General features: G+C 39.9%; 1 protein-coding gene across 4 annotated transcripts in view; it reads right to left on the bottom strand.

The window, feature by feature from the left end:
• The window catches only part of LOC131689314 (loricrin), a 173,095-nt gene that overhangs the window by 79,363 nt on the left and 78,838 nt on the right, over positions 1–14,894 (bottom strand). For all 4 annotated transcript variants that reach the window (XM_058974312.1, XM_058974313.1, XM_058974311.1 and 1 more), the window contains exons 3-5: positions 4,853–5,283; positions 4,547–4,788; positions 4,371–4,479 (exon numbers count right to left, since the gene is read on the bottom strand). In XM_058974312.1, the coding sequence (XP_058830295.1) occupies positions 4,371–4,479; positions 4,547–4,788; positions 4,853–5,283 (782 nt within the window). The remainder of the gene's footprint in view (positions 1–4,370; positions 4,480–4,546; positions 4,789–4,852; positions 5,284–14,894) is intronic.

The following is a 14,894-nucleotide window of genomic DNA, read 5'->3' as shown; positions in this document are numbered from 1 at the left end:
AATTTAACTTTCGAACCGATAGCGTTTGGTCGTCTTCGACAAAGTTGTAGAGGAGAGTATTTTTATAAATTGTGCAGAAAACATGTTGTCTCTGTCACTCACAGTAATTGAGTTGTAAGATGTTTTCTATGATAAAGTCAACAATGCTCGTGGTCATTTTATATCATGATGAAACACACAACTTTTTCGAAGAGACCAAATAGCTGCGAATACTGTTTAAAGACTTATGGCTGATTTTGATTTTATTTTAGCCTGTTTTCGCACCCGTGTAACTTTCCTATCGGCAAAAATTGTAATTATGCTATCAATTATTCGAATAGGACTAGGTTTCACGTACAAAACGAAGGCAAACCCGTCTGTCCATAATCACCCGTTCAGAAGTTATATCCTGTTGAAAGCTGTATGTCTGGCCCTCTCGAAGTCGCGTATGGCTCACTGAACGAGTAGGCGCCGGTGTTCACAGACGCTTTCGCTTGTGGAAAAATAATTTCTCAAATAATACTATATCTCAAAGATTATTGAAGATAGGAAATTCCTCTCTTGGACAAAGTTTTTTGTAAAAGATTTTACTACAACTTTGCAGAATACACTAACTCGCTATCTCTAATTATACGAGAAATAAATTTTGCATCTCACTTATAGGAGGTTTAATCTACAAAATTTTTACTTTGTCCCATTGTCATACATTCTCCTCAAGGTACTACATTGTCGTGACTAAAACGACTTACCTTTACCTTTCAATATGGGGGCCCCTTTTAAAAATTTCGGAAGAAAAATCTTGTAATATGCATTATCAACGGAAAAATTGTGTTTTGAAAAATCTTTCGAAACCGACTCGGAAAAAGTGAAAATTTTCAGCCCATCTCAGACAGAGCCGTCAATATGGTGCACCAACCGAACAATAAAATGATGAAAAAAATTAAATATAGGTCCGCACAGATTTATTTCTATTATCATTCATATTTGGCTGCTTGCGGCGAACGGAGGGCTGTATTAGAAAGACTCCATTTTGGATCCATTGGATTTGGGTTAAGCTGTCAAAAAATGAATCCAATCGAACACTGCCTATCTTTCCCATTGAGACGTCCAAAAAATTGTTGCAAAATCGTTCAACACGGGTCCATCGATGACCTTTCGTTGAACGGTTATTTGGACGTTGTCCAAATTGGTCCAACGAACGTCCTTCATTGGCCGATTTTGAAACCAACCGTTCTTTGAGGGTTATAACATTGGACGTGTTGCCGTGCAATGCCGGGCCATACGTTGCCAAAAAAGCGGGGTTTCTCTCCGCAGCTCTCTTTTTAGAATTTTTATAGGCTGTACAATACCGAGAAAGAAATATTTGTGAGTTGTATACGCTTGGTTTGTGTCGTTGCGTGCTACTATCAGGGGCATCTTTTTCATTTCCTAAGGGTGGAAGGAAGAAACACCTAATTTAAATCATTTGACCGAAGCTCGTTCTTGATTGGTTCCCGTTAATGCACCGAGTCGCAAATCTTGATCAGAAAGAATAGTAATTTTAGTCGGTTTCCGCCAGTCCACTTGTCAGATGTCCGCAGACTGTTTGTAAACCCTGGAAGAGAAGTGATTAATAGGATTCATCTTCATGGATTAAGCTCCGCAGCTCCGTGCTAGTAACTAGGACCAAAAATAGCTCCCACCGGGAGAATATTTTCTTTGGCCAACAAATTAGCCCTTATCAGCGCTCTCAAACAACTCAATAGAATTAAAATTGAATATCTTTTTTGTCGTCAATTATTATTTATATTTCCAATGGATAGAAAAATGCATACATATGGAAAAAATCGGTTTTAAAATATCCAACCGAAGCTCGTTCCTGATTGGTTCCCGCTAAATACATCTTCCACCCAGAGAATATATTCTTTGGAAAACTATTTAGCTGTTATCAGCGCCACCAAACCGTCAGTCAAGAATTAATTTAAAAACTAGTATTTTTGTTTCCGCCGTGTCAAAATTACGGAGAAACCGATTTTAAATCATTTGACTGAAGCTCACTCCTAAGTAGTTCCCGCTAATAACATGCACCAAGACGCAAATCTTGAACAAGTTTTGTTCGAAGCACCTCCTCTTCGATGATGAAAGTAAACTGATTTCATTCGACAGCCAGCCCATGTGGCTTCGAACGCAAACTGAACCAAGTACAAAACCGGGGGTCATATGCGAGTGCGGCACCATTCGTGTGTTGCACTCGTACTGGCTTGGTTCGTGCTGGTCTCCAGTTGCTTGTCCATCGTTTGCTGAGAAAGGGTCACTTCGATCACCCGTCTACCTGTCAGTAGTGAATATCTTGCCATCGAAGTATTGGAGCTGGCAGGAAATGGTGCCCATGATGAAATAGGTACGAAGCATTAATCGTCGAGATGAATCAAGGAAGGACGTACGCTGAGCTCCTTCGGAAAGTGAGAGATGATCCGGAGTTGAAGCGGTTGGGGGAGAATGTGGTGGAAACCCGTCGCTGAGAGTGACTCATAATGCTTTAGATGAAATTGAGTTGGATTTCAGAAATATATTTCAGGTTGGAACCCAATCCGATTTTCAGCTCGGTGGTTCGGAACCTAGGTTCGAAACTGACATCAAACGGTTTGATAGCAGTTAGCTTAGAAAATGAGTAAGTTTTAGCCTAAAGTGACCAAATGTTTTCAGGACGAATGCGAGACGAATTGAAAAAACCTATTAACGATGATCGTTTCCCAAATATTTGCACAACTTGTGTAAGACTTAGACACACAACTTGTGTAAAATTTAGAAACTTTCGTAAGGATTCGTGGCCTGGCTCATATTAGAAGTCAAAAAGGGCACCGTGACAATCAGAATAAATTGGCTCAATTCGCACATTCTTCCACGCAATTGGGCAGCGCAACTAAAATTTTTTGGGAGTATTCGAACAATATGAATGTACAATATGGGTGCTTGGGAATAAAAATCAGCATTTTGGCAAATGCGGGATACTTTCCGGGATGTTTTATTATGCGGGAGAAAACCGGGGCTGTCTCTCCTAACCCAAGATGCTTTATTTTAGCCTTAAGCAAAAACGACATTCGATTTCTAATTCAACAAAAGTATTTTGTTGTCACGTTCCCTTTCGCCTACAATATTTTTTCCACGTGAGCTGCAATCAACCAAGCTGAAATGACCAGGCATCTATCTGAGGTCAGGTAGGAAGGCGAAATGGTTTTAATAAAAAGTACTAAATTGAGCTTAATGACTGTTTGATTATCCTTCGATAAAAACCGCCGCATACGACCGAAATACTTCCACACAACCCACCAGTCCTCGGAAATACCACGTTGAAGGTTGCGCAATTAATCGCTCATGGCGCATCAGCAGCAAGCCAAAAGGCTGCAGGCCAATCGAACCCTTGCACCACAGCCACAATTTTCCGTACATACATTTAGGTAAACGAGGAATGAGACGCGTTAAAACGTGAAACGACTCCATTCTCGCCGTTCCCGAACGAACCCCATAAAAGCTACCAATTACTCATTTAAGACCGAAACATCGCCATCGGCTGAAATCCATTGACCGAGGAAGGTGGCTTCACCAGCTCCGGCCCTAGGTCCGGAAGCTGAATGAAAAGCTGAAAAATGACCTACCGACATACTGGCTTTTCGTTCGTTTCCGATACAGCGTTCCGCGCCCATTGTTGCAGGGAACTACTGCCCGGCACTGTAACGATATAATTCATGAAGAACGTAGCCCGGCCAGTTGTTCGATTGTGGCCACAATGAAGCGATACTAAGCCGCGTACGGTCATTAGCGGAGAACTCGGCACGGATGGGACGGATCGGGGAACACGGGGAACCATTTGGGGGGAATTAACTGTTTTGATGAAATTATTGGGCGGGACGCGGCCGGTCGTTAAAAGTTATAATCGAAACCCGAATATTTATGGTGAGTTATGGCGGGGAATTAATATCGTAAAGTATCGATATGGTGCTTTCATTAGTGAGGCTGAAATATTGATTTTCTTAGTTCAGTGAAAAAATGTGAATTGAATTCGAATACTCCCCATACTTCGAAGACAATGAGAAAGCATATCTTCAAATTTCATTTCAACACACCAACTTCTTATATATTTGAACTACATAACTTAGGAAGGCAAGCATAAAAGCACACTTTTTCTAATAAAATAAAATTGTTGAATAAGCAGAGACAGGTTAGAAGCTTAAAGCAGCGCGCCGTTTCGCTCCTGTTGTTGTTGTTGTATTAGGCTACATACGGATTATTTCTGGTCAGGCTGGATTAGATTTGTCACAGCGTCAAGCGAAGCTCTCGGAGGGATTTTGTTGGGTAGTCAAATTCTACATAGCAGTAGGGCACTTTCTGCCTAATAGTAGTAGTGATAGTACCTGTACGTTTCATCCCATGGCCGGAAGTTCTTGTTGTCATACCCGTAGCCGCCGCGGTTGCGATCATCATAACCACCACCGTATCCACCGGATGTTCCGTAATAGCGATCTACAATCGATAACGCAGAAAAGTCAAAAATCATCGCTCGGAAATTCACCACAACGATCAATCTTACCCCGATTATAATTGGCTCCTGCAGCTGGTTGGCCACCTCCGCGGGCAACCATCATGTAATGATCATACAGCGGATCTAGATTATCGTACCCATTACCCCTGTAACCGTAACCTCCCGGTCGCATTCCCATCTCCGCCGGTGGATAATAACCAGCCGTGCCACCTCCGCGATTGTCATAATAACCGCGTGTCGACATCGGATAGTATCGGTCATCGTTACGGTTCATGTAGCGATCGTCATAGCTGCGAAAGTAAAAACCATCATTATTCTAAATAAAAAACAACCTCCCCGCCCTTCCCAACTTACCCCATCATCATGCCCATGTAGCCGGGCCTCATCGAGTAATACCCATCGCCGCCCCGATAACCAGCCCGATCTTCGAACGCGTCCGGTCTGTAGTACCAATTCCGGTCGTCATAAATCGATCCCCGGCCACTGTAGAACCCGTAGACTCCACCCGGTCTACCACCGAACGACCTCATGTCCCGATCGGAATAGCCACCACCACCACCGCAACCTCCACACCGCTGATCACGGCCATACCGGCCGTACTCATCCCGGGTGCTTCGATACAAACTACCCAGCGTCGGAGACCCCTGGGCCAGCTGTGATGACGACAGCGACGACGACGACGATCCACCACCACCACCACCACCAACGGTACTTTCGCCAGATAAACTGGCACACGAGCTCGGCTGATTGAATGCCAGCGAGGCCACCAGGGCACAGGTGACCAGCTGTGAATGGAGACGAAAATAATGGAAAAATTGCATTATTAAATAAAGCTAATCGAGAGTTAGTGAATGCGCTGCAAATGAATAGATTGATAAGCTTGTTTCCCCGCCCCTCTCTCTTGGGCAATGCATCGGACACAGTTGCAATGCATACACGGCGAAAGGTACAACTCGATTTCGTTTAACAGTTAAATGGTTTATTCAATTCAATGTTGCAGTAAGCCGCTCGGGTGGTTCCAAAATAATTTTTTTTGTTTTGGATTCCATTTGGAACATTTTTTTAGACTTTACTTATTTCAACAATAGATTGTTCTTTCGGTTCGCTATCATGTGGGTCTTGAATTACTTTCCAGGTACAATCGAGTAACAATGAATTCGAACACAGAGGCAGATTCAATCTGCTTTCTAAAGCTCCAGGTGCTGAGACTGTTGTGGCTTCCTCAGTACTCAGGATAGCCATACTGAATTCATCGTGCAAGTCGGAGTTAAGAGGGCCCGAAATATTATCGTAAGACTTCCCCTTCCCCCCCCCCCTCCCCAAAGGACCTTGTGAGTTGAAGTCCCTACACACTCAGTTCAGTTCGGAAATTTCCGCACAGCTGAACAATCGGTAAAATTTTTGAACTGATAGCTCAGCAAAGTGTTGTTAATTTACTTATTTTCAGCGATTTATTTATCGAGTTTATTCAAAACAAATGTCACTTCTACTGAGATCTCGGTAAAAACTTTGTTAGCGGAGTGCTCGGCTGTGCAAAACTCGGTAAAAGTAGCGAAAAAAGCTGGAATTCGGTAGAACAAGATTAAGTGTGTAAGATCAGATGGGGCCAGTGATGTACCAAAACGGGTTTTTTTTATAATTTTGGGGAAAACCCAAGGTTTGTTCCCGGTTAAAACGGTTTTTTCATGGGAAGTTTGGGTTTTCTTGAAGTTTTTGATGTTTTAATATTTAAACATTAATGTATTGTTATCTGAACATTTTTTTTTTGATTTATAAGCATTATTGTCAGTAAGATTGACTTGAATCTAAAAATTCTGATTAGTCTTTCTCGATTTAATCATTTTATTTTTTATTCAATTCGTTTATTTGATAAGGCAGGTTTGCGTTAGCTTAAAGGTGCCAATCTTGGTTTGTTTTACATTTCAAATTACTTAAAACTAGGGGATTACACATCGATTTTTTTTAAATTAAACTAAGGAGACTTTATAGCTATACATATACACAAGGGGGTAATATAATTTTCGTAAGATAGAGGGGTCTTTTAGTTTTTATGGGTTTGACATTTTTAGCAGGGAGATTATTGAAGCAAATAATTTTTAACCCATTCATGCCCATGTTGTTTGTGGACAACAACGTTTTTAAACAGCTATAACATTAGATTGAGCCAAGATTTGCTAACAAAGACAAGTAAGACTAAGAAATTTGATTATTGCCTTTTATTTGAGCATTAACAGTTACAAGGATCAGCTCTACAACTGAAGTTATTGCAGTTAGTCTGATTGGATTCCGATGGAGCAGTGCTGCCAGGGACAGTTTACGTTGACGACGGAAAATGAATTTTTCATATATCTTCGTTATCGTGCAATATTTTTGAAAACTGATGACACTTATCAATTTTGACTGTCTTTGGCTACATTTTCCATGCAATTGGTCTATTGTAAATATTCTAGGAGAACTGTATTGAGCATTGGAAGGTAAACATTGTGCTTCTAGCACTGCAAGGGAAGCACCTATCTTTATGAAAAAGGCTTTTCGTGTTTTTGATCTCACCTTTCTCAGGGCAAAATAGTTTTGATACCTTACATGCACTAGGAAAAAGTTGGGCATGGACGGGTTAACTAAGGGGGACAATTTTTATAACTATCTTAAGACTAGAAATAACTAGAAGGCGTGATTTAATTTTGCAAAGATTCAGGGAGATTAATTAGAGTCATGCCCGTGCGCAGAAAATTTTAAGGGGGGGGGGTTGATTTTTTAACGTTTATTTTAAAAGAAACGCACAGAAACCCTCAAACTTTGAAGATTTTTTCAGAGGCCTGGACCTAGTCTTGTGAACCAGACAACTCTGCTCAACAAATTGGGTAAATGTTAACTGGCCGGAAACCCCAAAAAGGTGAATTTAATTCACTAGAGGCCAAACCATCGAATATATTCACAAGGTATCTTTGGACGAATTGGTCGTAAGAATATTCCCCACAACCTGATAAAAATTTAAATTAGGCATGGCTTACTACGATCAAATTAAAAAAAAATAACTTTTTATGCTGACGAGGTAGAAAGTTGGTGTCTTCGACATAGTTTTAGAAATGCTCGTAATAAAATTTTTTGTTGAGCTAGTTGAACTTGTAGGATTCAATGTTATCGTGCTCCAGAAGAATGTGGCGGCATTAAAACCACATAATATTGTTGAAGGCTGTAAGTAAAAATATCCAAGTAAAAAATCTGTTTTAATCCACCTAGCGGTGCAATTGTGCCTTTCTCATTTCTCTAAACTATGGCACGGAGGCTTTTTATGTTCAACATAATTGTGGAAATGTCCATTACATTCTTAGTACACTTTGCACTTATACACAATGGCATGCCAGCCACGAACTTGATGAGCTACGTGTCGACGGTGAAACACTTGAAACAAAAAAATATCATACTTAATTAGCCTAATCAGCATTAGATCAATGTTATCTGCTTGCTAACTCATTTTGTCATGCGGGGGTGCGTATGTGAGGAGGGCGAAAGTCCCATGAACGAACGACTCCCCAGCTTAAATTGGTATGCTTTGTGATATAGTGGTGGTTTAAAGATGATGGGGTTGAAGAGGAGGGGTATGAAGGCTGGATGGGGTGGTGCTCTGAGGGGTGATTTAAGGAGATTTTTAAGGGAGGGGAGTGAACAGTAGAGGGGGGGGGGGTGTAACCCCTCTCCTTAAACCATCAACTACACCCCTGTTAAAATCCAGAAACCGCAAGTCAAAAAAAAAAATTTAGGCCGGGATTAGGTTGACGTTTTTCAGAGTGATTGCATAACCTTTCTATATGAGAAAGGCAAAAATATTACAACATGAGCTTAAAACCTTCTTACCTTTATTATGCGTAGTCCGGACATTGAATAGTGCCTGCTCGTCCATTTTGGTTTGCACCTTTCTCTCTTATACGCAGTTTAAATTGGTGTAAAAAAAATTTAAAATTCTTCAATAACTCTAAAACGAATGAGTATTTTTACAAGAGGTGTGCGCCGCGCCGCCGATTTCAGGTAAAATTTTTATATGCAGTGTTCAACAATATTTTTACATGCAGTCATCAACAATATTATGTGGTTTTAATACCTCAACATTTGTCTGGAACATCGTTTGCACGAAAAGTCACAGCGAAAAAAGCTATATCAAAAAGCTAAATTTAAGGGGTTTGCCTTAGAAAACGCTTTATAAATCGATAACATTAAGTCCTACAAGCTCAAGTTGTTCAACAAATTTCTTCATTATGAGCATTCCTAAAACTTTGTCGAAGACACCAACTTTCTACCTCGTCAGTATAAAAAGTTAATTTTTCTAGTTCAATCATAGTAAGCCATGCCTCAATTTAATTTCTATCAGATTGTGGGGAATATTCATACGAACAATTCCTCCAAAGACACCCTGTTAATATATTCAATGGTTTGGTCTCTAGTGACGTTTTTGGCATTTCCGACCACTGTGCGTTGCCTGCTGGCTCGTGGTGGATTCGGATTGGTTTGTAGTAGTTGTTAAGCCATCCGACTAAACTTAAACCTCTTGTATCTCGTAATCCTCATCCATCCGGGGCAACCGTTAAGTACTGCTTTAGTAAGGATTGTGTTCTTGCTTATTTTGTTTTGTGTTAATCGTCATGTTTTTATCCATAGCTACTTTTCCTTACTCGCTGTCAAACCTTCGTGATATATCTCACCTGCTCAGGTCTGCTGCAAATATTGTACCCTGTTGAGACATGAGCCGATCCGAGGGTGTCGACCATAAGGATTTACCCCTGTTTACAACCAGCTTCGCTGGGTTTCTTATCCTTCTTGATATTAGTTGTTCCTATTAATCTGCTAGCTGGCGCTGAGAACTTCTTGGCGGCAGTATTTCACCCTATACCGATGCCCATTTGCGCGATCCATTTCGCTGCCACTCTAACGGAATAATCATGGGCGGTAAAATTTCTCTAGGCAACGTTATCTTGATTTTCTCCAACTTCGTGTTTTTCCTCCATAACTGCCGTTGCTAGTCCGCTGACCGACATCTCCTGTTTACTCCCTACTGTTGCTAATATCGAAGTTTTTCGAAACGTGAACCGATCCTTCAGAGAAGCCGTCCAACTCGACATACATCCCTGTCCAGCCACCCTCGCAATGTTTCGTCCTTAGTTTCTTCATTGACTTGTTTCTAGAGTGACCGAACTCAAATGACATTTTATGTGGCCAAACGGTTTGCAGTATATTTTTTTCTTGGACAGGAAGATAATAAATTTTGAAAAGTAATTCAAAACGCTCCAGGGGGGGGGGGGGTTTGAACCCCCAAACCCCCCTCCTCCCGTGCGCACGGGCCTGTTTTGTACATCCTTTTCCAATCCCAACACTAGAATTCTTACCAGAATCCGTCCCAGAACTCAGAAGAATCAAGTAAAGACACCAAAAGAAGAATTCTTATCAAATTTTGAATTCTCGGTATTACACCGGATGGATTATTCAAATAAGCGTAATCTATGGCGACCTCTTTAGACATTGAAAGGGGAAAGGAAAAAAACTTGACTTTTCTGCCGACCCGAAAAGTCAGCATCATAACCACCATCCTCTCCTCCCCAAAAGCGTGCGTGAAAAACCACCACATATAAACTATCCCAAAGGGGAAAACACGGTTAGGGTAAACAGGTCTAATACGCCCCCTTAAGCAAAAATAGTTATATTTCACCATTCGACGCCATGATCTTCTCACTAACTACTCTAATTTATTGTTATATTAGTTATAAATTAGTACCCGTTTCATTTTTTCTTAAAAACATCCTTATACAATTAAACATTTTTCAAAGATGCCTAAATTCTAGTTTTTTCTTTCACTCAGGGCAAAATGCCCCCGGTGAAAGTGTAATATGCCCCGAACAAGAGGACGGTATGCCCCACAGCAATCGGTGAGTATGCCCCACAACAATGTGTGGGACGTTTTGGCCGGTGATGAGCTGTTGTGAATACATGAATAATTCTACACACACATAATTTTAAGCCAAGCTATAATATTCTAGTAAGCTACTTGAAATAGTTCTATCGAATCCGACTATTTCTAATTGGTAGTAATGCTATTGGGAAAAGTGGAAGCTTACATAAAAGTAGCTCTTTTGATACTTTTGTGTATATTGTTGTTTTGCAACATAACATAAATACCAAACTAACTTAGTACGTTGATTTCATGAAACGATACTGTTATCAGTCATTTTTACTTTTTAGATAATTCAGGAATCCTGGGAATCGAAGAGGGGCATTTAGCCCCGGTGGGGCGTATTATACCCTTTTACCCTACCGAGCACCGAACAAACGGAGACAGCAGTAACACGTCCGTCGGGTTCGAGGACAGTCGAAGGAGTGAGCTCATTACCCAGTATGACGCAATGAACACACAAAAATAAATTAAATAGATTTTTTTGTTAAAATGCTAAGGTATTCTCTTATCTTGCCCAGAAAGAATAAAGCGTAATTATCAAAATTCATTGGGTGTACAATTAAGTGCCTTAATTGAGCTGAGATCATCCTTAGGGATGCTCAGTGGCGGATTTCCCTGAAAATCTGGTCAAAAGTCGAAAATGCTTTTGATTGACCTGCAAAGATACATACCACAGTATTTTTGGGCGGAGATTACGATTTTGATGTCAGATTTAAAAATTCAAAATGGCGGATGCAAAATGGTCGACAATTTAATCTAAATATAAATAAATTTTCACGAATGAAGATTTAATGGTTCCAGTGTATGCCACTAACATTTATAATGTTTCGAATTTTGAATGGTGTACATTTAAATGAGAGAATTTGTTGGTTGGCACACAATAAGATATTTAGGTGTCTAGATGTTATTAGTCGTTTCAAACTCTGTGTATTAGAAATATTATACAGCATAGTTATAAAACTTTTCAACTCTCTATACGATTATTATTCAATTGCTGTCTGATGCACATAATTCTCAAAGAACGAAAAATAGTATTTTTCTGAATTATAGAAAATAAACCGAATCTGCGACAAAATGCACGGAGTGAAAATTGATAATGCAAATTGCAGCAACTAAAAAATAAATATGACAAAAATACGAAAACAAAAGAGATTTACTAAGATTCATAGTGTTATTTAAATTTTTAGACCGAGGATTTGTCCAAAGTCCATTATCACGATGAAGCATCCATTTAAATTCATACGTTATACTTGGTCAGAACATGCTGTTACTACGTCTTGGTATAGTTTTGAGCAACCACGTTTTGTTGTCAGGCTTGCTGACGTACTATGACTGTACGTCATAGTACGTCAGCAAATTCGGCAAGCTGGAGTGTACGCTAATGTGAGCTTTTTGGCCAAATCACGGCCGGAGATCCCAGTATTATTTTGCACTATTCTACTGATTTTCGATTGTAGTATCCAGTTTTATATTCCACCTCTAGATTTGTTTTGCTTTGCATGATCAAAGGTCATAGTTCCCCGGTAACGTTTAAGCATGGTATCGTAAACGAAAAAGCAGTTTTTTTCCACACCATGTGTTAGATCTTCAAAAAAATCAATCAGCAGTACTAAACAGTAAGCTGATTGATTTTCATGAAAATCCAACACACGGTGTGAAAAAACTGCTTTTTTCGTTCTCGACTTTTGCCCCTTCTCTGTTCAACCTTAACCTTTACAGTACATACCAGGTTAAAATTTTTCTGAAAATTTTGTTTAAATTTTTCTCTCATTTCGTCAATTTTTGACCGAATTGGATGGAACCAGCTTTAAAAGATCTGGAATTCAGTCCAGTTTCAATGTACCGAGTAGCGTTCAAATCTGTAGACCGGTTCCGGAATTAATCCGAATTCCCGTGGGGTATATCCGGCATCCCAGTGGGGTGACGGACGAGTTTTGAAGAAACATCCCATAAATTTAAGTAATTGTGTTTTGAAATGTGCTACATATGACTATTTCCCATTGATCCTTCACAATAGACTTGAATTGGACCAATCTTGGCCACCGGAGAACTGTTCCGGGAGAACCTAAGAAAATGTATATACATTTCTTTCATTCCAGCGATTTGGGTTCATGGCTTTATACGAAATGCGAAGTTCTTCCGGTTCTACAGCTCCCTCAAGCTATGGCCATTTCGGCACCGGTTCCTGACGGATGGACATTTGACGCCATTTTGAAAACAAAGATGGCGGTTTCCGGTTACCACAAAACAGTGAAAAGCATCATCAATATGGGTGTCATTCGAAAGGGAGTGGTCAATAGAAGACAGAAATTGATTTTTGACGCCATTGACCAGCAAAAGTCCGAAATTTATAATTGACGCCGTTTTCAAAACCAAGATGGGTGTCATCCGCCATTTTCAAAGCAAATATAGCGGCTTTCGGTTACCACAAAGCGGTGAAAACACCGTCAATAATGGTTGTCATTTTGAAAACCAAGATGGTGGCGTCCTGTTCCAAGGAAACAATGAAAACCATTGTCAGTATGGGTGGCATTTGAAATGGGGTGATCAGTAGAAGACGGAAATTGATGATTAACGCCATTTTGAAAACCAAGATGGCTGCTTCCGGTTTCCACAATACAGTGAAGACTATCATCAATATGGAAGTCATTTGCGAGTGGATGGTCGGCCGATACGGATATGTATTGACGCCTTTTTGGAAAGCAAGATGGCGGTACTACAATATAGTCAAAATCATCATCGGTATGGATTTTATTTAGAAATGAACGGTCACCCAAGTAGCAATTTTTATTTCAACAACTATTTCACACCAACAATAAATATGTGCTGTTGTGACAGACAACTAAGTTTCTTCGTGACTCACAAGATGCAGATTTAGACTGATTTTCAATATAGTTATGATTCAGCGAAACTTGTAAAACTTGCTCCCGTTCCGTAGTCATTACGATGCTAGAATAACCGAATTAAATCATATTGTTGTCAACATGTTGAACGCAGATCTTAACAAGATTAGTTCGAGCCCATGTTCACATGGGCTGTCAATCGCAATTTAAAAGTAACGGCAATATTATAATAATAATAATTTGCGATTTGGACATTAGTATTTTTCCTCGTTCAATACTGCAGGTCGTGATCGTGCGTTGCATTGGAGATGTATTAGTTGATTCACGCGTTCGTGGTTGGTGTCGGTGTCGGCTTCATAGTGTGGTATATGTGCAGGTGTGTGGGGCTTCTTCGATGACTCCATCGTTTAGTTTTGACTCGTGAGCCGCTGCCGAATAATGTGTTGGTGGAACGACGGCGACTGGGATGCCGCGGTTGCCTGCTTTTTTTTCTTTTTTCTTTACTTCTCTTCACTAAATAGGAGAAATGGTTAGGCAAGTTTACTGAATCCCTTTCGTGAGTAGGGGTTAAGAAAATAGAAAACTGAAAAATTGGTAAGTTCACTATGAGCATATTCTAACTTATGTACATATATCAAATCAATACACTAGGTAAGCAACATTTATTTTGCACTGTATTTCCTACGAAATGTTGTTGAATGAGCTTCTCGTAATTAATCTGGCCTACTAACACAAACTCCTATTCCTGAAACAGCTATGAAAGTAGTATGGACTCCCTGCACTTTCACTAGTAGATGTTGAACTAACATTCCTTCCCTTCCTCGACGATTGTAAGGACGTGACCCCTATCCTTTATATGGATTTATATAGAGAAAACCCACTAGCTCGCATTTTCACCGCTAGGTGGCACTGTATGCATCGAATTATCACTGTAAGTGAAAATAAAAAAGATAATTTAATTGTCTACAGCTTTGTCGAAGATTGCTAGTCAATTCGGCTTTGTTAAAAGAAGTTATTAAACTTTTAGCGAAGTGGTGTCTGAGTCAGTTTTGCATGGGGCCTAGCAGTGCATGGTAGTGTATCAGTACTAGGTTCTAACAAACTAAACATTTTTGTGGAATAATGGTTAGATTTGGCTAAATAGTATGTTCGGAAGAATTGCAATACATAATAGGAGTTATATTTTGGTTTAAAAATATTAGTTCCACCTGTGACCGCATAGATGGCGTCAACACTAAGTTTTCCACAGAGAGATATATAAATTAGGTGTCTTTTACAAAGTTGTAGAACAGGAATTTCGCAGGAATTCTTCCAAACATCTCAATACTCTAGTACTGATACACTACCATGCACTGCTAGGCCCCATGCAAAACTGACTCAGACATCACTTCGCTAAAAGTTTAATAACTTCTTTTAACAAAGCCGGATGGACTAGCAATCTTCGACAAAGTTGTAGAGAATCAAATTATCTGTTTTATTTTCACTTACAGTGATAATTCGATGCATACAGTGCCACCTAGCGGTAAAAATGCGAGCTAGTAAGTTTTCTCCATATAAATTATCAAAAAATCCCATACAAACTTCAGGCACATTGGTCCGGTGGCTAGACTTG

This window comes from Topomyia yanbarensis, chromosome 3, assembly GCF_030247195.1.
Source record: "Topomyia yanbarensis strain Yona2022 chromosome 3, ASM3024719v1, whole genome shotgun sequence".
Taxonomy (NCBI): Eukaryota; Metazoa; Arthropoda; class Insecta; order Diptera; family Culicidae; genus Topomyia; species Topomyia yanbarensis.
Note: the sequence above shows the minus strand (reverse complement) of the source record. Positions and strands in the feature narration are given on the sequence as shown.